The sequence below is a fragment of the Siniperca chuatsi genome, linkage group LG11 (assembly GCF_020085105.1).
Source record: "Siniperca chuatsi isolate FFG_IHB_CAS linkage group LG11, ASM2008510v1, whole genome shotgun sequence".
Classification (NCBI taxonomy): domain Eukaryota; kingdom Metazoa; phylum Chordata; class Actinopteri; order Centrarchiformes; family Sinipercidae; genus Siniperca; species Siniperca chuatsi.
In genome coordinates, this window is record NC_058052.1 from 27,920,871 (window position 1) to 27,942,764 (window position 21,894).

Sequence of the window (21,894 nt, forward strand, 5' to 3'; positions counted from 1 at the left end):
TTATCAAAATATAAAAATATATATAAAGTGCTTAGTATTACATATTAAATCAATTAAGACATACATGTCAATCAAAAAATTTAAATAATACTTACACCTCTTTAAATCATTCCTTAATGGCATATACACATTTCTTATTACTAAGAGAATGAGGAACTAAAATTTCCACGTTTAATAGCCTAATTAATGATGAATAATTTGCCCAGAGAAATTTTAATGAGGGGAAATAGTTACCCTTTCGCCTTTCCTTACTCTTCTTCCTTTAGTGTATTGTGTCTAAGTATAAGTTACATACATGTAGCACCAGTTAGTTGACTGATAGGAAAGAGTGCTGAGCAACAAAGATGGAGTCAAACAAATGGAGATCAAATAAGTGATCTGGAAAATTGGTTTATTTTTCATCATGATCATGTACAGTGATGCACTGCATGTAATATACATACATGAACAGTGACTGCGCATATTTCTAATAGCCCATAATCTCATCAAAGTGTTGTTTCAAAAGCCACAGTTTCACAACCAGAAGTCTGCGAGTAGCTGCCGGTACAAAGATAATTCAACTGTTTTGTGTTGTAGTCAGGTGTTAAACATCAGAAAACAAACGGGGACTGTGAAAAAGAGATATTATATGTTGTTTTGGCAGAAAATCAAACCCAGAAGGCAAACAAGTGAATTTGATAAACTTTGGTTTGGCTAAATACGAACCTGCGTGTGCTTAGAGCAAACATCGACCAGCTTGGCTGAATGTTAAAACCAATGAGGCTGCAGTTCCAACTCGTTTGCAAAATCACAAATCGCTTTTCTCTTCTCAAAATTTCATTAACTAGGGTCACTTCTACTTGTGTTGGTGACATTTTCATAAGTAATTAGTTTAATTTGTATGTAATTATAGCATCTTTCAAATTATTCAGATGGTATTGCTGTCTGCCAGTGTCTTTACTGATTCTAAAGGGGCTCCAGAGTTTAAATCCTACATATAGGAAACGTTCAGGCTTTAGGAGGTGCATGTTTCAGCTTATCACACTTCACTGTGATGGTTGTGTCTTGCTTGCTCTCAAGGTGTGCCCATCTTTAAACCAAATCTCTTTCTCTAGAAACTGACAAAGATGGTGGCAAGCTGCACTCACAAACTCCAAACTCGAGAAACCTCTGTTCTCTTACTGCTGACTAAAATAAATTGTTAACTTTAAACGTTCAGTTGAAACTTCTGAGACAAGAATTCATCTATGTTTGTATACCTGCAGGTCATTCGTCCCCACAGCAGATGAATTTCTTCCTTTGCTTCCTGTGCTGATGAGCAGTGTGTTTGTCATGTTTTGAACCCGGCTTTTATTCACTGATATTTGTCTCCCTGGTGCACACAGCCAGACTTCAGGTGAACCCAAATATGGCTGCTCGTAAGGTGTTTAAAGGAATAGTTTGGCATTTAAGGAAATACGCTCATTCGCTTTCTTGCTGAGAGTTAGACGAGAAGATTGATGTGAAGCTACAGCCAGCAGCCAGTTAGCTTAGCTTAGCACAAAGACTGGAAACAGGGGGAAACAGCTAGCCTGGCTCTGTCCAAAGGTAAGAAAATCCACCTACCAGCACCCGTTAAGCTCACTTGCTAACATGTTATATCTCATCTGTGTAATCTGTACAAAAACGGAAGTCCGGAAAGACTATTCTTTACAGCGGGTCGTGTGCTCGACTGTTTATTTGAGCTGCAGTCTTATATTTAACAGACAAATATGAGTGTTATTGATCTCCGAAAATGTTAAACTATTCCTTTAATGATTTCTGTTGTAGAACTTGTGCAACAACAAAAGTTCACAGGTTGGAGTTAATAAAACAATAACCCATAATGCACTTCTTCCCTTCTTGACCCCCGTTGAGCCTGTCATTAGGAACCTTTGGCCCTGAACTGAGCCTCCCAGGCAGTGTCTCCTTTCAGATTACTGCCTCTAACAGCCTTCTCTACATGCTTCAGGTTTAAAGATGGTTAAGGGTTGATGTCATGGTTGGGGTTGAAGTCCAAACCAGGCGAAGATATATCTGTGCAATGCTGGCAGGGGAGGTCTGTCTGACTCAGCTCAGGGCAGGAAAATCCCCCAAGCTCTTCTTCTTCACCCTTTCCCTTCCTCTTTCCCTCCCTTTTCTTCCTCCCTTGCTTCCTTGCTTCCTACTGACAGTGCATTTGGTAGTTGAGTTTGGCTGCCAGCCTCGTTCCTGCCAGGTGTTTGTTGAAGACGTCGTCCATCTCTTGGCTCTGCTCTGGTGTAAAGTGGTTCTTCCAGTCCCCGACCTCGCCTGCTCAGGAACAAAAATACGATAACGTTAAACCCTTGCATTCTGATTTTCCCTTGAATTTCTTAAGTAGCTTTTAAATGATAAAATTATATTCTGTATCTGCATCACTGAAGTTCACACTTATAAACAGTAAAACATGAAACCCAAGATGCTGTTTTATTTATTCGTGTCCATTTTAAAGGAATAGTTCAACATTTCGGGACTCTCTTTTCGAGAGCTACGTGAGGAGATAGTTCCAGCACTTAACTCCCACTAAAAGCACAAACAGTAGTTTTTACATTTCTGTTTGTGTACGGATGAAACAAATGCTTCAGAGGTGCTGGTAGGTGTATTTTTGAACTTTGGACAGAGCCAGGCTAGCTGATTCCTCCTGCTTTCAGACTTTATGCTAAGCTAGGCTAACCACATGCACAACTCCAGCTCTGTACTCAACAAACAGACATGAGAGTGATATCCATCTGAACATCTCACTGTGGAAAAATAAGTGCTGAACTATGCCTTAAAGTCCCCCTAAACAGTTTATTTATGAGAACGCAAGGTCAGCTTTTCAATAACGTTATGTCATTTTTCATGACTTGTCTTGAAAACTGGTGTAAATATGAGTTGAACTTGCAGCAGTGTAATTGTTTGGCTTCCAAACACTTTGGATTGGATTTGCTTGGTTGTTTTGGACTTTCTGTTGATATATCATTACACAATTACATGTTGCAAAGCCAAGCTTTATTTAAGCCCAAAGTTCCTCAAGATGCCAGATATGTATATGAATTTCAGGGGAAAGTGTACAAAATAATGCACAAGACATAGATTTTCAAATAATAAAACTGTACAGCTTTGGCTTTAGTGTTTCAGTCAGTATGAGCAGGAACCTCAGTGAAGAGAGCAGATCCAGAATAAGCAGTATGTAGCATGTATGTGCAGGAAACATGCACATTGCACTATAGTTTGAAACGTTTAAAAATTAAAAGGGCGTTCAATGGAATTTATAAAATAGTTATTTCAGTAAAAACAACCAAAAGTTGTTTTGTTGTGGTGAAAAAAATGATCCAAAGTCTCTCTGGCACCTTTTCTGAAGATGACGTTTCCCATAGCGCCGTGGGAGTTGGCGGAGCTCTCCTTCATGGCTGTGAAGGTGCTGCCCTCTGCGATCTGCTGGACCTGAGCCTCCGTCAGGCCGAAGCCAAAGAAGGTGGTGATCTGACGGACGCCCTCGCTCAGGTCCTGCAGGACAGGAAACAGAATCAGAGCCTTTACAGACTCTGAGATTCTACCACAAACTCTCCGCCAGTGTGGAAGTGGACTGAATGTTGACTGTGAGTGATTATCTCTGAAGTTTCAAGTCTGCGTGTTGATTTTTCATAGAAATGAACTGAAACCAACGGCTGCCTGCAAGCAAGGGAATCAATTCCAACACTGGGATGATTTGGAAAATGTCAGCAGAAACTATGAGAAAGCACTATGAATGTATTACAGCATAAAGGCACCATGTGGGGTTTTTTGTATTACAATTGAAAACATCAAACGTCACATGCTTGTTGTGTAAGGGCCAACAGTTTCTCCTGTAAATGCTAGTTACAGATTCAAGTACTCCATTGGAACAAGTGATTTTTGAACATTTCACATGGAAAAAAGTAACATTATTAATCTTATTTTTTTTTTTACAGCCACCACTTTCTGTCACACCCAACTAACCAATCAGTGTGTGAGCTACCTGTTTTAGCTCTTCGTAGGTGACAACCATGACGTTGGGGTCGTCCATCCTCTTCTCCCAGGCCAAAGCGTGATCAAAGTATGACCCCCAGGGAACTACACACACACACACACACACACACACACACCAAACAGATCAGCCAGTAAGCACTGATTTGGTGATTTTCAGGCCAAAAGACGTCTAGTTGTTTGGATTAAAACAGGACTGAATTTGGTAGAAAAGTTCAAGTTTTCACCCAAACGGACGGAAAATACCTGCTGTTTCAATAGCTTAGCTTAGCTCAGTTTAAATATCTTTCATTGTGATGCTGGTCCTGAATACATGTCTTAATATCACTGAAATGCTGTTGAAGTCATAAGCTACCCAGCAGTGTCCAAAGTAACTAAAATTAGCTCCAGCATTACCAGCTGCAACATTACATTAATGCATCAATAATTATAATCTAATATTATGATATATATTATTCTGAAATGGGCCATTCTGCATGATTAATGTTTTTACTTTTGGTACTTTAAGCAAAGTTTGATGCTAATACTTGTGTACTTTTACTCAAGTAACATTTTGAATGCAGGACTTTTATTGTAGAGTATTTTTACACTGTGGTGTTGCCACTTAAGTAGAAGATCTGAGTATTTCTTCCACCACTGCTGGCGAGCTTCATGTCACCTTCAACATGTCATTTTCCACATCCAAGATGTCGTTTTCCATATCTAAATAGATGTAATTTGAGTACTTCCATTTATGCAAAATTATACTTCTACTACACTACATTTCAGATTGGAATATTGTACTTTTACCACATTTACATAGCTTTCATTATTAGGTACTTTTCAGATTAAGATTTTCCATGCAAAACATGTGATTAGCTAATAAAATATGGTGAATTGTTATAGATTAAACTATCTAACAGTGTGGAGAAGCAGTTAAAATAAGCTCTACTTCGAACAACTACAACATTTAAGTATCACTCACATGTTAATGCATCACTAATAATGATGATTCAATAATACAATAATACAACGCTCACAGCAGTCATTCTACATTATACGTTTTTGCATGTGTTTTGTTAAGTTGCAGTGCGTTGAGCTCTCAGGGCCACCATATATATATCTGCATATTACGATAACCAAATCCGAGACAATGTTGAATCTTATACCACAATAATGATACTATATTGATTTTCTTTCTACTTTAAGTACATTTTCCACCTATTACTTATATTTAAGAAAAACTTGTAATGCAGACATGTGACATTTTTCCTGAGTGACTGAGACACATTGATATTCTTCAGGTTTTGACTGTGACTGTGACATCCCTTCAAGGGTTAGGCAGGAGATATTCTATATTTGTCTTCTTGTCAACAAATCTCATAAACAGAATTGATGTAATTGAATGTATCCTACTAAACAAGTACTGTGTGTTTATCCAAAGCCTGATATATTTATTCCTCTCGTCCACAACAATGCACTATTTCTTCCTGTTTGAGTAACATTTGAGAAAAACTACAGTGACCAGCTGATCTTTTTTTTTTTTTTTTTTAAATGAAACAATAGTTCTTCCCGGACCAGACCAACATCACACAATCTCTCTGGGTGGAGTCTGCATGTCCTCCCCGTGTTACCGTGGGTTCTCTCCGGGTTCTCCGGCTTCCTCCCAAAAGACATTTGAGGTTAAAAACTCTAAATTGCCCGTATTGAATGAATGTGAGAGTGAATGGTTGTCTGTCCTTGTCTGTGTCTGTGTTAGCCCTGACTTGGCCACTGTCCAGGGTGTTTTCACTGGGATAGGCTCCAGTCACCCGCGACCCCTAACGGGACTAAAGAAAATGGATGGATGGATGGATGGATGGATGGATGAAACAATATATTTTTGATTAAAGATTTACATCTGCAGTAGGAACCAATGGGCTTGGAGCTGAGAGCCACAGACAGGAAGTCAGAAAATATTGAAAAACGGACTAACGCATAGTATTACACCACTCTTATTGTTTAAACATGTTTTATGAAACACATTGTTGCACCGTAAAAAAAAAGTAATTTAGCTTCAGTCTGTGTCAAGCACAAATTACTCATTTTAGAAAACCTCCCAAAGACTAGAAGCGTGCACCCATAAACAGCTCATACCTGCACAAAGGTTGTTGTTATAAAGGATGACGTTTAGAAATTTTAATCGGCATCAAAATGCACCCCAGTGACAGACACTGATAGGATCTTTTTCATCCAAATAAGTCAGATAATAGAGACAAAATGTGAAAAAGCCCTTAAAAAAATCATAAATATGAGTTTGTTCCTCAGGCTGAACTTTCCACCAAAACTCATTGAAAGTTTTTGAGTTATCCTCCGAACAAACAGCACATTTGATTTAGCCAGTACCTCCTCATCAAATCTGGTCCAATTAATAATGAATAGACAGCGCTTATTTAGTGATCCAGTAACCACTAATGCCACTAGATGCCTTTGGCTCGTGATAACATTGTGAGAACCTGAAGGTGCCGCGTGTGTTGTTTTCTCACCGTCTCCACTCATGAAGTGGGAGTAGAAGGATTCCCAGGACTGTCCGGATGGGAGGACCGGGTTGTTGTTGGAGAAATGATAGAAGGACACCAGAGTGTCTTTAGGGTTCCTGAAGATCACCAGCATCTGTACAGCACACAGCACAATATATAAAAAAGATATTAGACATTGAACTGGTTTTCTACAAAATAACTGGAAGAGGGACCAAATGTATATATATCCAAATATATTCTGAAGTGATTTTTATTATTATTATTCTTTATTTTTATTCCCATCTCCTCTTTCTTAAACTCAAACCAGCTTTGTTCCCCATTTGAGGCATCAAGGGACAAAGCTTTGACGGGACGCTGTGACCTCCTTTACTGCTGTCGATCTTCACAGTTAATGATTTGAGGGAAATCCATTTGTTCTCCGGAGTTGAAAGCCTTGCTGCAGCCCTTTTGAAACTTACTTTAGTTTTCTTTGCATAGAAGGAAGCGGGGATGTTGTCGGGGTGCAGGTGAGTCCCCAGAAACCTCGGAGAGGGCGTCTCATCCATGACCTGAGGGGGAGAGTAGGACAGGGAAGACAAATTACCATTATATGCTGCTGTTCAGCATTCGCCATTACATAATGCCACCAGAATGAGATTTTTCTTATCAAACGTTTGCAAAAAGTTCACTGCCAGCGTTTTTCACCAAGTCACCGAATCCAGCAAAAACACTTTGTCTTGCCCAGTGATTTTGTAATTGTGTAGGGGAAAAATCCAACGTTACAGAGAGACGAGGACTGTTTGCTCGAGCTGACTGTGCCCGGGCAAGACATAATCTCACACATAACTCCCCATAAAACCACAACATGTCGTTTTTACACTTTGATTTACGTACGGAGTAAACAAGCAAGATGTAACCATCACGGTCCGGCTTTGCCTCTCCCTCATCCCAAGTGTTTCCAGCTGTTCTCCCCCTTCACTTGTGGTTCCTGTTTGCCCTCTGTTGGTTTCTGTCTGTATCAGTCTGAGTGTGTGTGTGTGTGTGTGTGTGTGTGTGTGTGTGTGTGTGTGTGTGTGATCTGGTCTAGGCATGGCCTTCATTCCCTCTCACACCTGCAACCAACTACCAATCAAGCCTTGCCTCCAAGCCTCCAAGCCTCCTGCACACCTGCGATCCAGCTCCAGCTCCAGCAGTACATCACCCCGGCTCCCCGCTCTAGTCTTCCCCAGATCGTCAGTTAACCTAAGTGGTACAGAAACACGGCCAAGACCTCGTCCTGGTGTTGCCTCGTGTCTTTCAGTACCCTGGTAACCTGTGTTTCTCCCTGTGCCTCAGGATCATACTCCCCTGTGTACCGTCTGCCTGGACTTACACTCTTATGTGTGTCCGTTTGCCGATAACCCGCCTGCCCGCCTAGACTCCGTGTCAACTCAAGACTGCCTGCCAAACAGACAACACCACTGTGAGATCTCAGTCTACACTCACTTTCTTAAAACATTACAATAACGCGTTAATTAGTGAGTGTTAAAAGGTTCTGGTACCTTTGGACAAACCATGCTCACTGTTTTCCCCAGTCTTCATGCTAAGCTAAGCGGCTGCCGGCTGCAGCTTCATATTTACCGTACAAACATGAGCGGTATCGATCTTCTTATCTAACTCTCATGAAAGTGAAAATGCATATTTTTCCAAAAGGTCCCAACTATTCCTGCTCTAGCTCCTGTTCCCTGCCTTGTGATTTCTGAGGATTTTAACATTTCAGAGTTCAACGCATAACTAATTAGACCACAGCAAACTATTCACACACACATGAACACACCAAACCATGTGTTCCTGAGAGCTGGAACAGACCCAGCGGTGTGTTTCAGATCTGAGCTCACAGTGAGCTTTCCAAGAATCATTTTGAATACAAAGAACATCTGCATTTCAGTTTCATCCCATTATTCAGTGTTTCTTTTTCTTCAAACGGGATGTGAGAATGTGTTTTCTGATCACACATCTGTCTCTGGTTAACGCCATCATCCTGTCTTTAAGGCAGGAACACGCTGGCAGACTCAGACAAGCGCATTATCTGATTCTGATTGCAGCGACAAACCACAATGATGCTGAACTTTGTTTGACTTTTGAGCAATCTACAGATCTACGTCCAAAACATCAGTTTGCTTAATGAAGTTTGGTCTCTGTTTAATGTCCTCCACAGTCAGACGAGGAGGGAGGAGAAATTAGAGTTTATAACAATGGATTGCAACATGCAACACACGCTTAAAGTATGAAGCGGTGGCAAATATCAACGATAAGGCAGGAACACACAAGAACAAAGCTGCTGTTTTACTCGCAGGTTCTGAAATGGCACCAAAAAGGATTCTGGTGGGGCGCAAAGCTACAGAAACAAACCAGTTTTAACCAGTCTTGGATATGACTTGTACCACATCGGAAAACTTTTAGCGCTATTTTGAGACTGTCCTCCCAAGAAACAAAACATCTGAACTAACCAAGTGCTTATTTTCTATTTCTATGACTTATTATTTATTCACTGATCTACTGTATAACATTTTTTTGAGTAGCATAAAGGGAACTACAAAACAAAATCTCATTATACAACTGTGTTGAGCAATAAATCTATCGTGTATTTTAACCCAAACAGTGATCCGTCGCTAACCCTACCCAAGTTGTTTTTGTGCCTAAACCTAACCAAACCTCAACCACAACGCTGTACGATCAGACTGATTTTGTCCTGTCGACACAACAGTCTGGAGGGCATGGTTCAAAACAGATTCAAAACAGATTTGAACTGGTTTTAAACTGGAATCTGAAGTACACTAGTGTAAGTTTCTTCTAACAGCCGTTTTGTTTCTGTGTTGCTGCCTCAACTGGGATTTTTGACTTATGTGGTCAAAACTGGTTTTAAACTAGTTTAAACCAAATTTAAACTGAAACCTGATGTAAACTGGTTTACACGTTTTAAAACCAGAGCTTGAGCTGCTTCAATATGGATATTTGACATAGGTGGTCGAAACTGGTTTTAAACCAGTTTAAACTGGTTTTATACTGAAACTTGTGGTAAAACTAGCGATAGACCGTTGTGAACTGTTTGTTTGTTTTTAAACAGCAGTTTTTTATCTGTTAGTGCCTCAGTTTGGACATTTGAGAAAACTGGTTAAAGCTGGTTTTAAACTAGTTTAACATGTTTTTTTATAATCTTTTAAAATAGCAGGTTTGTTCCAGCTTCAATTTGCATATCTGACACAGCTGGTTTTAAACCTGAGGGAAACTGGTTTTAAGTGGTTTAAGATGGTTCTGGGAACCATGAACACTCACAGCTAATGTCATGAAAATTTGGACAGTAGTTGTAGAGATATGTGACAATATCCGAAAAAGGCAGTAAAACATATTTTAATGTTGGTGCGTACGATAATTATTCTATGATTATTTTTTTTTTATGAATTTCTTTCAAATAGAATCAATTTAGAGATTATAATGTCTGCTTCTTCTCAAATACAAACACATGTTTACCCCAAACTGTTTTCTTCTAATTATGGATCCATTTGAAGTGCAAGACTTCACCCCAGATGAGACAAGTGGCCTTTAAAAAGACAAAACTACACAAAACTAACATATTCACAACAACGACAAACAGAACCAAGAAGAAAACTCTAAACAAAACTGACAGAAGAAACCCTTAAGCTCAGAATAAACAGGATATAAAGTATTCATGAATAAACCTTTTCAAATGGCTTTCACCTGGTAGCAGACTAACCAGTCACAGATGGTCAGTCTGCTGACAAAATGTGAAACCGTTTAAGGGTCGACTCTCAGAGGAAAGCGATATCTGAAATAACATCTAGTCTTCATCGAACATACAGTTTGTATAGACGCACAGAAACAACCCATGGACCAGTCCCGTCTGCCGGAGTGCTTTCTCCTGTCCCGAGGACAAACATGTCACAAATCGATCTCCCTGCCTCCCGGGACGACATCAGTTTCTCTGGGTGTAATAAAATATCTGCACAGCTCCTCAGTCGATGACTTCACTCTCCGATCCGGCTGGGGTTTAGATTCACAGGCCTCGAGTGGACCACAATGTATGTGTCACTGTACATGTTGTTAACAAAAAGCCTGTAGCCACCTGTCGAAGCTGCAAATGGGGATGGCCTTCTCCTTTAAGGTCCTTGCCTTCTTGCAGATTTGATAAAAAAAAATGTAACTGTTCATTAAAACTTGTGTCATTGTTTGTTTTGTGCTCTTTTGGATTTTCTTGTAGAGCTTTGTGTATTTGAATAAAGGCCCCTTTAGGAACGAGCAAACGCTGTGGTGTCGGTCCATGTTATATACTTAATAAAAATAAGCATTAAATAAAAATGTAAAAATGAGTTTTCAGTATGTCAACATGAAAAAAAGTATATCCAATTATTCAGGGGTTTTTTAAAATTATTTAATTATTACCTAAAGCCTCTATGTGTACAATTTGATTTGACAATTATAGCATCTTTCAAGTAATTTGAAAGATTATGATTTGAAGAAAGAGTCCAGTGTGTTCTGTGGATTATCCAGAATAATCAGGTTATTGCTTCAGAAACAGAGACATTGCTGTTGAATTATTGAGATGCACCTCTAACAAATTTCCATTCAACACTACTGTTTGGTGAAGGAGGCAGAGGACCTCGCTCAAACCAAAATAATAAGTTAGAAGAGGCTAAAAAGTCGGTGATAATTCTCTAGTTCATAACGATGAACGACTCCTTTCAGTTTACAGTGCACACACACACACACACACACACACACACACACACACACACACACATCCGGAGTCCACCTTTAAGACTTCTGGTCCAAAGAACTCGATCAGCGGGGGCATCCTGGACTCTGTTTTCATCCCTGTGGCCTCTGCAATGATCTTCCTCACCACCCCCACCATCCAGTTAAAACCTGCACACACACACACACATCATGTTTCAAACATGTTATAGAGTCGAGCATTTGTTCAACCACGCTCCATTTTAAATTCTGGTCAAGACAGAAACATCCCTAACGATGCAAAACACAGTTTACGGACCTGAATTGCAGGGAAATGTGAATAAAGTGATGTAAAACACGTTTTCCTGGTGCAGCCGTAAGCACAACGGTGTTTTTGGTTTTAATATTTCACTCACAGTAACAGTAGCCAGTGTGACAAGCAGATACAACATATACTTAACATGTGATCATGTCATATATTGTAAAAACATTTGAACCTTGCAGCTACTTCAGGAAAGGGGGAATTTTAAACTCACTGCAAGTACACTTACAGTTAAAACCAGAAAACACAGTGAATGATAATACCTGTATACATTGTACATTATGGATTCTGCAGCTGCTGCAGGTAATTCTTTTCATGTTTCACTTCTGTCCTTCTCGTCTTTCTTTTTGGCAGCGAGCCGGCGTGTTACTCTCCAGCTTCAAGTGAGAATGATCCTGTTTCCCTGACAGATCCTATTGTTAAATAATGCCTCTGGGTCACATTTAGCAGGTGGGGAAACATCAGTCTGGGTAATTTAAAGGTGTTTATTGGCTTATGGCCTGTCAAGTTAAAGGGGAAAATGTATCCTTGACTCTAGGTGTTTTTTGCGCTGGCTAAATATGAATTTTCCCTGAGATTTGCAGCATTTTCAGTAAAGATCATCTAGTATTGCTGTTGTTTCCCACTTTTATATGTAATTCTCATTCTTAATGTTTCTTTAAACGCTGACCACTTACAGTAGGAGGACCACTCGACTCTCTTTTACTGTGCAGGGTTTTTTCATGCACATTTCAACATTTTTTGTCTGTTTTGAGCAGTTTTCCTGTTTTTTGTTGTGCCAAAAACAAATGATTTCTCCAGTACTACCTGTGCCGTGACAGCACACATTATGGAAAATGCTTCAACACTCTGTCAGACAATTAAAGTAAAAGACAATTTGTGCCTTTAGAGCAAAATGTCTCGACCTTGACTCCGGGACCCCATGTGATTTGAGATTTCTAAAATACTGATATATTTAAACTTGGGTTTTTTTCAGAGAAATGAACTTCCCACTTCCATTTCAGTTTTTTCTTTTTACATGCGGATGAATGGGATTTGGTTTATGGTGCTCAAAGAGTTGAAAACTGACAGGTTTAAAATAGAGCTATATAATTAATCTGTGTAATATAATTGGAGCGCCCTTGAAAATGACCCCTGGCTACTTCCTGGAGTGACAGAGAATTATTTTGTGCTCTAAAAATGGAATCAGGGGACAGAAAGGGATGAGAAACCCAGTTTTAGAGCCATGTGGTGCAACACACAGACACACCAGTGACAGGAAAATATATAACAGGCCAATAAACGGCAGAAGATCGTAAATGTGAGAGTGTTGAGGTGAAGGTCGGGCTACTCCTCCTCTATCTCCTCCATAAATCACGAGATGTCAGGAAGCCATTATCTGTGGCGGACTGCTGTGATTTAACTGCCTGTAACATCAAAAGGGGACGTTCAGCCATTTAAAAAGAGGCTCTTGTTGGTCAAAATGATGGAGGGCCTGTATAGTCACACACCTTTGGATAAATAGTTCTGTCATCCCCATGTGGGCCCGAGTCCAAGCGGGCCCCTGTGCATGGAGATGTGGGTGTATGTAATGCAACATTCTTCCAAAGCCGATTAACTTGTCTGTCTTCGTGAGCTGGCGTGCACAAGTCGAAAGAAAACACTTCCCCAAAAAGAAAACATGTCACATTCCTCGAACGCACCGCGGCAACAGCAGGAATGTCACGCTTTTCTTTAACATGTTGTATCTTATTTGTTTAATCCGTACACAAACAAGCGATGTAAAAACCACATGTGAGGTTTTCTCCGCCCAGTACTTCCATACCGCTTCTCCATCTACAGCCAGGTACGGCCAGTGGGCTCTATACAGGCACGATGGTGATTACAATACTTCAGGAAACTGCACACAGTCACTGCACCAATTGTTCAACAAGAAAAACATTAGTTCCGACATGTAGCTCCCACTAAAACCACAAACTGATTAAACAAATGAGATACAACATGTTAATGAGTGAGCTTCACAGGTGCTGGTAGATGTATTTTTAAACTTTGGACAGAGCCAGGCTAGCTGTTTCCCCCTGCTTCCAGTCTTTATGCTAAGCTAAGCTAACCACATCCTGACTCACAGACATGAGATATCCATCTGAACATCTTATTTCCCAAAATGTTGAACTATTCTTTTAAAATCGCATTGTATTTTACAATTTAAACATGTCTGTTTGACTTTTAGTTCATTCAAATGGTCACTTTTCCGGTGAAGTAGTTGTGTCAATCGTTCACTTGGCAAATCAGAAAAGGAAAAACCTTCTCCAGTTGTTCAGCTCTTTACATTTGCAGCGTGTAACGGTGGCGGGGTGTACGTGTGTCGTCCAGCCGAGTTGCAAACCTCAGTAAAATATTTTCTTCGACAGTGGAGCGACAGACTTGTTCGATAGTTACATACTGATCGAGGTGGTTGAACAATTTAACATTTGATTTTGACGCTAAACTTTATCACGCGAATCTGAACGATTTATGAGGGACAGACTGCAAAAAATAATAACTGCTTTAGTTTTGTTTTTGTTTTAACATGGCATGTTTGCAGAACGAGTAGATTTATCACTATTTTTTATGTTGTATTCAGCTGAAAAAAATGCTAATGATTAAAACATTTTTTTTAACTGATTGATGATTTACTGCAGTTTAATTCTGCGTTTGCTGCATTTTTATTTCAAGATTTTACATTTTAAGCATTTGTTCATGAAATCTGTTGTGGAAAAAAACTCCACTTTCACCAGAGTTACAATCATTAACATTACAAACAACCAGGAAGGGTGGCCAAAGGTCAGAGGTCACAACACACGGACCAAATGTTCCCATGACCTTGTGAAAACTTTATTAATCATTTATACAAATGTAATTTCATCTGAAGGTTGTTACTCTCTGGCTGAACCACATCTGTTCATTAAATGTTGTAATTGGATCACGGTTACTCACCGCATTTGGGATAAGCCACCAGCATGATGTCATCCTCTCTGGCCTTGAGGTTCTCCAGAGCCTTTAAATGATCCTCAGGGCACATGAGGCGCGGGTACAACACCCCGTTGTATCTGTACAACTTCTCCTCATCACTGATTTCCTTTGCCATTTGCATCCTGGACTTCACATTGGCAACAAAGGCGTTAGTGCTCATCTTGTTTCAGTACAGTGTAGCTGCACAGATCAGAAACTCTGGCTTCTTTTCACAGTAAGTCAAATACAGTCATTCAAGAGAAACTACTGCTTTAAAAAAAACACACACACTAAGTAAACAGGGTGTAGCCGGGAAAAAAGAGGCCTGGCTGCTTTCTGTGCAGCTGATCGTCCATCCACTGCTGCCCTGCAAGTGAGCAAGCAGCACTGAGAAAGAGAGAGAGAGAGAGAGAGAGGGTGTGTGTAGTAGTAGTAGTAGTAGTAAAAGGAGGAGGCGGCATCAGGCACCTCCTCCTCCACACATATACACACACACGCGGGAAAATGTGTGTGTGTGTGGAGGTGTGACTGATGGGAGATGCCTGCACAGTGTTCACCAGATGGGAGGTACATGCTGACAGACTGGCTGCAGACCCCCAGTCTCTCTCTTTCACACACACACACACACACACACACACACACACACACACACTTTCTTCTTCTATAAGTCTAGTTTCTTCATGCAGCTCAGAATAACTTTAAGAGTCTCGTTGGACTTTACGGGCATTTACGGCAGCAGCAGTTACCAAATGGCGGCAAAATCTCTACAATGAGGAAAAACTCCTCCACAAAAACTTCAGATACGAGGAAAGAAAGGGGAGAAACCTTGAGAGAGGACATTTTAAAAGGGTCATCCCACTTCCTCAAATGATCAGGAGGTGTAATAGAAACCTTACAAAAATTAACTGAAAGTTGCTCTTTCTTCCTCAGCTTCTTCAAAGTGTGTTCCTGTTGTGTACGTGTCTGCTCTTGAAGAGCAATTAAAGAATAAAAAAAATCTTTGAATAGATTTTTTCCCTACCCCTCACATCTTTAAATGGATACTCCAGTGATTTACTGTTGCACTTTCATACATTTGGAGTAATTGCAAGAAAAAAGGTTGTGAAAAGAATTGTCAAAAATAAAGCAACAGAGGCTGCGATATCCTGATTTTTAGTCTCTAGTATGGATCAAGCACCAAAAACACTGAATCCTACATTTCCCATGATGCAAATCGATAGCATATTTTGCCCGGTAAACACTCTCAATCTTTCATACTCCATACCTTTAGTTTGTAATGCAGGCTTTGTGTTAAATTTCTACTGTCTCCAAACCAAGCTGAGATAACCTCGATGACTGTTTTCACATGCTCGTATAACTCCTCAAGCAATTCTGTCTCTCCGAGAAATTACGTTTAAATACAACTAATTTCAAACAGCAAGTGCACGTTGAAGGAAGCGTAATGCAGACCGGATTACGATTTCTATTAACGTAATGACGAATTATTGTTATTTAACGTATCTGGTGGTAAAATGTTCACTGATAACGTGTTTCGTTTGTGTTTCCACTAAAATACCCGATCTTGCAGCAACATCAGCTTGTAGTACTACAGCAACATTAAGCTTTTTAATGATTACTGGATGTTCAGGCACTCGCAGCACTTGACTAAGGTTAGGGAAAGATCTGGTTTGATGCAGAAAAAGTCTGCAGTGACTTGAGACACAACGTGTTGATTAACATTAACCCAAAAACACAATCTTTCCCTAACCTAAGTGCTTTTGTTGCCTGAGCCTAACCACAGCTTCAGGATGCAAACGTCGCTCTTTGGTGTCAAAAACCCTGCACCTTGTAAGCCCACCATCCACCCCGACCACCTTCCTGTGCCTCCGGTGCTGTAAATAATCCAGGCAGCAATTACGTTTGTCGCCACAACGTAACTGGCAAAAAATGCAGTACTATATAAACATCATTTTTCTAGGAGACAGGGTTGCTTATGTGTATAATTGGTGGAGTGCCCCTTAAAGGGATGTTTAGGATTTTGCATGTCTGATAGAAGGCTTAAGTTTAGAAGTCCAGACTCTGACAGGTAAAACTGAAAGGTAGCATGTTATCGGGTCATAGGATGTGGTTTCCTAAACATACTTGTCTGTCTCGGCAGTATTAATTTCACATCCTCTCTCTTGAACTGTGGCCACAAGTGGGTATCTTTTGGTTTCATTTCATCAGATTCTCTTGAGTCAGTTGACGCCATCACTCAGCAAATGTCACTCATGTCTTCTAGCATGGTTTCAGTGTATTTATTTCTTGTATAAAACCATCTAAATGTTTATTTTGGCTGTTGTTTTCTACCTGTAATTGAAAAGTATGTGGACACCTGAACATTGCAGCGGTGTGTGATAGAAAATCCAAAACCTGGCTGCAGGGATTTGCTCCCATTCAGCCACATGAGCATTAGTTGAGGTCCAGCACTGATGTTGGGTGATAAGGTCGGGCTTCCAGTTCATCCCAAAGGTGACGGATGGGGCTGAGGTCAGGACTCTGTGCAGGCCAGAAAAGTTCTTTCATGCCAAACTGGAAAAAACATTTCTTTACGGAGCTGACTATGTGCATGCAGGCATTGTGAATGGGCATGTGAAACAGGAAAGAGATAAACGCAAACTGCTGACACAAAGTTGGAAGCACACTGTTGCCTAAAATATCATTGTGTGTCGTAGCATTAAGATTTCCCTTCACTGGAACTAAAAGGCCCAAACCAAACCAGGAAAAACAGCCAGACCAAGAGGACACTGAAACATGTGGACAGGGGTGTCCACAAACATTTGGCAATATGGTGTATGAAAATAAGCTGTTACTGTAATAATGAATAATTAATTAATTAATTGTTAATGAATAATATCCCCATACTATAATGAGCCATGAAACAGATTATGGCTCCATAAATTATTTTTTAAATTCAAGCACACATATACTAGAATAAAGTAAAAGGATGTAACAACGTGATGTTTTTCTTTGATTTTGTCTAAATTTAAAACACACACACACACACACACACACACACACACACACACACACACACACACACATCTTTCTTGTTCAGGTGCTGAGTCCAAAAAACTGTAAATGTGATTTGTGCTTTTCAAAGACTCGCAACAAACGTTGAACCATTCAGGAATCAGGTACAGATTCCTCCCATGCAATAAAATAGTGCTGCGAGTCCTTTAGAGGCAGAAATCACAGTTTGTCTGAATCCAAAAAGAAAAAATATATATATCAAAAAGTGTATGTGCATAAATGCCAGATGGAACTTGCTGTAACATTTGTGTGATATTTCCTTCATTCTTTGGCACGTGTTTCATTTTAGTGGCGCATTATTAAGTCGGCACTAGTGCAGACGTGCTGTCAGAGGGTTTTATTGTCTACTTCCACTTCACACTAACTGGTTTCAGTGCTTTATATGGCGAACCTTCCATGGAGGGAATAAGTGGATTGGACAAGGGTTGAAGTCCTGAAGAAATATATAAAAGATTTTTTATCTTTTTATTATTATCAACTATTTCCCTGGAGAGACGACAATGAATTTATCCTGCTAACGCGAATCGTCTGAGGCTCTTTGCGGCGTTTTCGATAGTGTTTGGTGGACAGTGACGTTCTGCGGCACAGATTCAATTGTCTAATAGTAGAATAAAGTCTTTCAGGCGTTCGTTTTGGTCCCTTTAGGGGCTCCGTCGGTAGTAATAAAAATATATAAAAATATATAAACAATACCAGCTTTATCATTTAACTCTGTGTTTTGTTGACGTTGGCTTTACTTCTTCATTGTTTATCGGCCCAGCTGTATGTAATAACAATAATAATAGTTTTCCTTCAAATATGTTTTGTTCTTTGCTTCTGACCTTATTAAAACCAATATGTTGAAAAGTATTGCAGTGGTAACCCTTCCCTGTGACACAAGCTGGGCTTGCACATTTGATGAAGGTAACAAAATACAGAAATGACCATAAAGGATTGTTATTATACCAAATAAAGGAATATTTCATGTTTTATATGTTATGTGGGCTATATATATGAACAAAAATATCTTGCTTTTGTTTGCCAAAAAGTCATTCACAGACAAAGAAACTTACAGTATTTTAAAGAGGTCTAAGACATATTTGAGACACACAGTCAGTACCCATTAACAAACGTAAAGAGTAGGTTTTACAGCTGAGGCCCCCGGAATAATGCATTATTTTCTGTAGTGGACTTTTGGAACACGTCATAAGTTCAAAATCATGTTTTATAAGCAATTCTCATAAAATGAGTTGAAGTATAAAGTTGCTGAAAATGGGTTTTTTGGTCCAGGGTCTCCTACTGACACACCACAACGAGCTGCATTCATTCATTTCTCAGCCTGAACTGTGCAGATTTACAGAACAAATATTACTATAGAACATATATATATATATATATATATATATATATATATATATATATATATATATATATATATATATATATATATATATATATATATATATATATTTCTTCCACAAATGTACACTGTGCTTTTCAGTAATCATCAGCACTATTATTGACAATGGGCTGTTCTGCAGGTTAATAAAAGCGGCAGGAAAAAGATCCGGAGGCCGTTCAGGGCTGCAATCCAGACGGAGAAAATGTATTCACTGTTACACTACAGTCTGCACCACTTCCTCCACAAAACAAAAAAAAAAATGTCTGTCTGACTTTGTTTTATTCTTTCTTTTAAATGTCTTTTTATGTCTCTTGTTCTTTCCCTCGTGTATAAGATTCCAGTTTTATGATCTCTGTTTCTTTTTTCTCTGTTTGTGGCACTCTTTGTCCTCAGACATCACTCTTTCCTCTCTTTCTCACCCTCCCCTCCCCTCTCTCTCTTTCCTTCATCCTGTCTCTCTCTCTCTCTTTCTCTCTCTCTCTATACATTTCAGTGTTGGTTGCCCAGGGCCCCACTCGGCTTGGGGGGCCTCATGGTGTCACTTGACAAACAGCACACAAAAATCTCCATTCACCACCGTACAAACGAGCAACCACATATTCCACACACACACACACACACACACACAAAATTACATCAAAGAGTTTGTCAACACACACATGCAGTTCTACGGGGCCCCAGTCATAATACACACATTTCCACGCTTGAATCTGTCACGCTTCCTCTTCTTTCTCTCATTCTTTACATGAATACACTGCGCCTGCTGACTGTGTGAACAGTCACAAAGCTCACTGCGCACATTTAAACATTTTATTGCTTCAGCGGTAAAACGTTTAAATTTTAGATTTTTTTTATTGTTGCAACGGCCCGTGAACATGAACATGAACTCGTCCTACACTCACTGGGATTTGCTTGATCCTGGAATACAGCTGCAACTAATGAGTATTTTCATCAACAATTTATCTGCCGTTAGTGAAAGAAATAGTGCAAAATGTCCAACGTGACGTCTTCAAATGTGTTGTTTTTTCTGAGCAACAGTCCAAAACTCAAAGATATTCAATTTACTGTAATAGATGAGTAATAAAACTAGAAAAAATAATGCCTTAATCTGCAGCAATTTTGATGATTGATTAATTGTTAATCAATCATCAAAATTGCTGCAGATTAATTTTCTGTCGATCGACATTTTAATTAACTGACTAGTTGTTTCAGCTGTATCTGAGAGAAGCTGAAAGCGTTGATATATTTAACTAAAAACACCTTTGCAATCTGGCTTTTGCTTAGAATGTGTTACAGCCATTTTTTAATTAGCATCTTTTATTGTTTTTTGTATTACATTTTATCTATTTTCTTTCCATTTGTTTGTTTTTTTATAACTTTACATTTTAAATGTATATTTTTAGTTTTTTGAGTGAATGCATTATTTCCCCACTGTTTAATGATTTTCATCTGAAACACTGATAGCAGCTGATAGCAGCTCTCAGTGTTTCGACATGATGTTAGTTTCTGCTACGAGATTAAAGTCTGCGGGCGCGCAGTTTTCCTTTTTGTGGGAACAGTTATCTTGTGTTCCTCTTATCACCCAAATCCATAGAAGTACATTTTAAATTATGAATGAAATATAAGCCTACTGTATCCTTACAATTAATTCCTATATAAGCTAAGCTATTAGCTTACGTAGCTATGTTAATTTGGATTGTAATTTATGTATTTTGTGAAAATAATTTGGAATCTGCGGAACATTTGGTTTTTGAATGTGAGTTAATTAGCAAATGCTCACCTTTTATAGCATTTTTTAAATGAACTTGTAGCCTAGTTTATGTGTCTTACGTGTATGGAAACAAAATATGCTGTACACATTTAGAACCTTTTAAAAACTTTGTTAACCTTGGTTTAATTTTTATTTTGTCTTTATCTTCTATTTTCTCTATTTCATGTTGGATTTCATGTTTATCTGTTTTGCTGCTCAAATTGTGGTATTTGATTTGGTGTCAATACAGACAACAAACACTGTGTTTTGAGACGAGACTTAAACGAAGACACTGTCTCAGACATAAGTCAGTGTCTTTGTTTAAGTCTCGTCTCAAAACACATTTTTATCTGAAAGCAGATCCTGATTTTACCTGAACTGGCTGTTTATTTTACTGTTTATTTTATTGCTTTTCTGTATTTCATGTGTTTATTTCTTTATATTTCGTCATTCACTGTGTTATTTTATTTTTCTTGTTGTGAAGCACTTTGTACTTTGTTTTGGTTAAGTGCTCTATAAATAAAGTTTTATTTATTATATGTCAAAATTCAGACTTTTGTAATTTTGATGTAAAATGTCACACTTTTGACTAACTATATCATAATCTTACAAATAGTAGTTTTTTATTTTAGTCATTCCTTAATTAATTCCTTAATTAATCTTTTTTTCCTGGCGGAAGAGGTCTTCCATAGGCGGGACTGTGGCTCTGAATAAGAAAAAAAAACACGATCTCTATAGCAAGTGAACGGTTTGCTACTCTGGTTTCATTCAGTCAGAGACGGTTTAGAACTCAGTGGTGATATACAGATCTGTGCACTGACGCATGCGCTCCGCCGCCAAATGGAACAGGTTCATGGGTACAGGAAGTCCAAAATGGCGATGGACGGAATGATGTCCACGTCTTCGGGTCTGTCTTACCATAATGTCGGGGAGTTTTACCCCAGAAAGTTCGGCTCAAAGCCGGACGTGGTGCCGTCCGGGGTGACCGAGAGGAAAGTGGGGCCGCTGGATAAACCTGACATGGTGTCGGTAGATGTCATTAACATCAATGATTCAGGTTTGTTATGCTAACAGGCTAACAGCTAACAACGCGTAGTCGCAGAGGCGGCTATGCTAGTTAAGCTAACAGCTGTTTCTGAGTTTGGCTGAGAAGTCAGCTGAGTTTTTCAAGTTTCTTCCGCTGTTAGCTGGCTTTAACGACAGCGCA

General features: G+C 39.3%; 2 protein-coding genes across 2 annotated transcripts in view; one reads left to right on the forward strand and one right to left on the reverse strand.

Annotated features, from left to right (window-relative positions):
• Positions 1-370: 370 nt before the first annotated feature.
• sult6b1 (sulfotransferase family, cytosolic, 6b, member 1) lies at positions 371-14,915 on the reverse strand. The gene is made up of 7 exons (XM_044215037.1): positions 14,491-14,915; positions 11,293-11,405; positions 6,962-7,051; positions 6,510-6,636; positions 3,998-4,092; positions 3,351-3,507; positions 371-2,289 (listed from the first exon to the last, which is right to left on the reverse strand). The coding sequence occupies exons 1-7, from the start codon at positions 14,684-14,686 to the stop codon at positions 2,162-2,164; spliced, it is 906 nt and encodes a 301-aa protein (XP_044070972.1). The 5' UTR covers positions 14,687-14,915; the 3' UTR covers positions 371-2,161.
• Positions 14,916-21,501: 6,586 nt separating this feature from the next.
• slc30a6 (solute carrier family 30 member 6) overlaps positions 21,502-21,894 on the forward strand; it is a 63,591-nt gene continuing 63,198 nt past the window's right edge. Inside the window, exon 1 of the mRNA XM_044213964.1 lies at positions 21,502-21,744. Within this exon, the coding sequence (XP_044069899.1) occupies positions 21,528-21,744 (217 nt within the window). The 5' untranslated portion in view covers positions 21,502-21,527. The remainder of the gene's footprint in view (positions 21,745-21,894) is intronic.

Excerpts from the sequence above, each read along its gene's own strand:
- sult6b1 (XM_044215037.1), bottom strand. The coding sequence starts at position 14,686 with ATGAGCACTAACGCCTTTGTTGCCAATGTGAAGTCCAGGATGCAAATG. Across the intron at positions 7,052-11,292 it reads TTGGACCAGAAGTCTTAAAG|GTCATGGATGAGACGCCCTC; the intron begins GTGGACTCCGGA and ends TCTCCCCCTCAG. Across the intron at positions 3,508-3,997 it reads CCTACGAAGAGCTAAAACAG|GACCTGAGCGAGGGCGTCCG; the intron begins GTAGCTCACACA and ends CCTGTCCTGCAG.